The sequence below is a fragment of the Myotis davidii genome, unplaced genomic scaffold (genome assembly GCF_000327345.1).
Source record: "Myotis davidii unplaced genomic scaffold, ASM32734v1 scaffold217, whole genome shotgun sequence".
Lineage (NCBI taxonomy): Eukaryota > Metazoa > Chordata > Mammalia > Chiroptera > Vespertilionidae > Myotis > Myotis davidii.
The window spans coordinates 10746109-10749069 of NW_006290034.1; the positions used below are offsets into that span (position 1 = coordinate 10746109).

The 2961-nt window shown below is 51.1% G+C and overlaps 1 protein-coding gene across 2 annotated transcripts in view; it reads left to right on the plus strand.

Moving 5' to 3' along the window:
• REG4 (regenerating family member 4) overlaps positions 1-665 on the plus strand; it is a 7564-nt gene extending 6899 nt beyond the window's left edge. For both annotated transcript variants that reach the window (XM_006763079.2, XM_015563543.1), the window contains exons 4-5: positions 266-368; positions 492-665. In XM_006763079.2, the coding sequence (XP_006763142.1) occupies positions 266-368; positions 492-559 (171 nt within the window). In that variant the 3' untranslated portion in view covers positions 560-665. The remainder of the gene's footprint in view (positions 1-265; positions 369-491) is intronic.
• The last annotated feature ends 2296 nt before the right edge of the window (positions 666-2961 follow it).

Here is a 2961-nt window from a genome sequence, read left to right on the forward strand (position 1 = left end):
GTTACAGGCTCGATCCCCAGTGGGGGACATGCAGGAGGCAGCCGATCAATGATTCTCTTTCTTCATTGATGTTTTATACCTCTCTCTCCCTCTGCCTTCCTCTCTGAAATCAATAAAAATATATTTAAAACTAAAAACAAGAAACAAGAACTGCATTTTAGAGGGGCCCCAGGGCTGTACCTGGGCTGTGAGGGGGTGGGGTGACCCCCGGGCTGGGAGAGGCGGGGCTGACCTCTGCCTGCCCTCTGTCTCCTGTCACCCGCAGAGTCAGCAGTGGCGGTGGATCGACGGGACCTCGTATTTGTTCAAAACCTGGTCCGGCAGGTCCATGGCTGGAAACAAGCACTGCGCTGAGATGAACGCCCACAGTGAGTTCTAAGGCTCCGCCCTCCCCGCCCCCTTATCTCTGGTTCCAAGCAAAGCAGCCAGAAAGCGCTGCTGAGCTCAGCACGGAGCCGCACGCACTCACATGGCTGTTCGCTCTCTTACAGACTTTTTAACTTGGAACAGCAAGGAATGCGACAAGCTCCAACACTTCCTCTGCAAGTACCGGCCGTAGAGCAGGAATCGGGGTCCCGCAGCCCCGGCCCAAAGCCCTCCCCCCTTCTTGCCCTGCCACCGTGTCTATGTCTGGTCATTGCCTCAGGAAGTAAACGTGATAACCATGCTGGTGAGGCTCTTACTGCACTGTTTTTATCGGGTTAGAGGCAGAGCCCTCAACATCGAAACAACAACGGCTTCCAGCTCGAAATGCTCACCCCACAATCGCTATCCATTACACTCGTCTTTCCTCCTCCCGCCTCCACGTGTCTCGGTGCAGACTAGGGGTGCACATCCCTCCTGATGGAAGAGCTGGGTGTCTGGCCACCAGGGAGACAGGTGTGAAGACGGGAGGAATCGCTAGTGAGCTCTGGGTCACAACTGACAGCCAGACCGTCTCAAGCAAACAAGAAAAAGTATTGGTTATGTCACTCCACCGTCCACAGGCAGATCTGGGCTTCAGGCATCGCTTGACCAAGGGCTCCACAAAGCCCCCAGGGTGGGGCTTTCTCTCCGTACCCTTTGACCTTGTTTTGCTGAGAATAAATTTCTATTATTCCACCCCATCTAGTTGCACAGTTGGCTACAGCAGCTCCGATCCTCACCTTGTCAGGAAAGAGAGTCACAGCCCTCAAACAAAAGCCTCCAAATTACAGCCTCTTCAGCCAAGAATCTGGAGTCACATGCTCCCTCTTAACTGATCACTATGGCCAAGAGGAGGGACTGGGATGGTTAACTTCGCTCAGGTAGCTCCCTGGAGCCCAGGGGTGTAGTCTGCTTCCCACAAAGGCCTCTGCTACAGATATGGTTCCCATCTAGGAGGCATGCCCCTCTGGGAAGGCACGGCCCATGGGCCGCGGGACCAGAGCAGGCTGCCCCCTTAGCGGTGTGCTTGGGGCAGTGCACCTGCTCACGGCCCTCCTGGGGCCCTGCTGGCTGAGAGCAGGTGAGGTGGTTCTCCACCTGGGGGCCAGGGGCCATCCTGGGGGAGCTCTGTCCTGAGGCCCCACAGCAGGACTTTAGACTCAAGTGTCTGCACCGAGACTGGAGAGGCACCTGATGCCAAAAAGAAAGCAACCAGGTAGATGCTGTTCCCCCAAGTGTGCTCACGGGCATAAAACTCCAGCCACCGCCTAAGGCAGTTTGTTATACTGGGAAGAGCAAAAGGCTTTGGAATTAGGCCTCTCCGACTGCCTCCAACGGGCTGTAGGAGGTGGAGCCTGATATCTCTGAGACCCTGTCTTTTTTCTCGGGAATCTAAGGGCTAAATTGGTGGAAACAGGTAGAGTTTGGAATGGGGCCTGACGTACATGCTTAACAAGTGCAGCTGTCCTCTCTGAGAGTGCCACAAGCTGTCATAATAGCTACTTACGACCGTGACACAAGCTGACACCCTCCACGGGGGAGTAGGACAGCAGCACAGGAGAAACTTGGGCTCCAGGGAGCTCTGTGCATGTGTCTCCTGGCCCATGAGGGAGCCCACAGGAAGCAATACAGACAGGATGGGAGGGAGGTGCATTCCGAGCTCGAATTCAAAAATCTAGCACACGTTTCCCTCAGACTTACTCCATGCGAAGTCATCATAGTCACTGCATGGCTGAAGGCAAAGGAGGGTAAGCTGAGGGCATAAAGATTAAGCCAGAAATCACACAGATGAAAATCTTTGTGATCTTGGGTTAGATGTCTTAGGATACAAAAAGCCAAAACCACAGAAGAAAAGAAATCATAAATTATCATCAACATGAAAAGCGTTTGCTCTTAAAATATACTGCTGAAAAGCTGAAAGACATGCCATGAAAAGGGAGGAAAAATATTTGTACAACATAGATCTGAGAAAGGACTTGCAATTCATTAAGAAGGCAACTTGATTATTTTTTAAATGGGCAAAAGAAGTGAACAGACACTTCACCAAAAAATACAGACGAATAGCCAATAAGCACATGAGTAGATATTCAACCTCACTCGTTAATTTAACTAGAGCACTGCTAATTAAAACCAAATGTGGCTATCCTAGGAATGCAGGATTCAGCACAAGAAAATCAACCAATCCGTGTATATTAATAGCATGAAGGAAAACCCTCACGTGGTTATCTCAGTTGGCTTTGTTTTAAGCATTCGGCAAAGTCTATCTTCCTTTTATAATTAAAAGCAATCTCAGCCGAAGCCGGTTTGGCTCAGTGGATAGAGCGTCGGCCTGCGGACTGAAAGGTCCCAAGTTCGATTCCGGCCAAGGGCATGTACCTGGGTTGCGGGCACATCCCCAGTGGGGGATGTGCAGGAGGCAGCTGATCAATGTCTCTCTCTCATCGATGTTTCTAACTCTCTATCTCTCTCCCTTCCTCTCTGTGAAAAATCAATAAAATATATTTAAAAAAAAAAAAAAAGCAATCCCAGAGCCCTGGCTGGCGGGGCTCGGTAGGC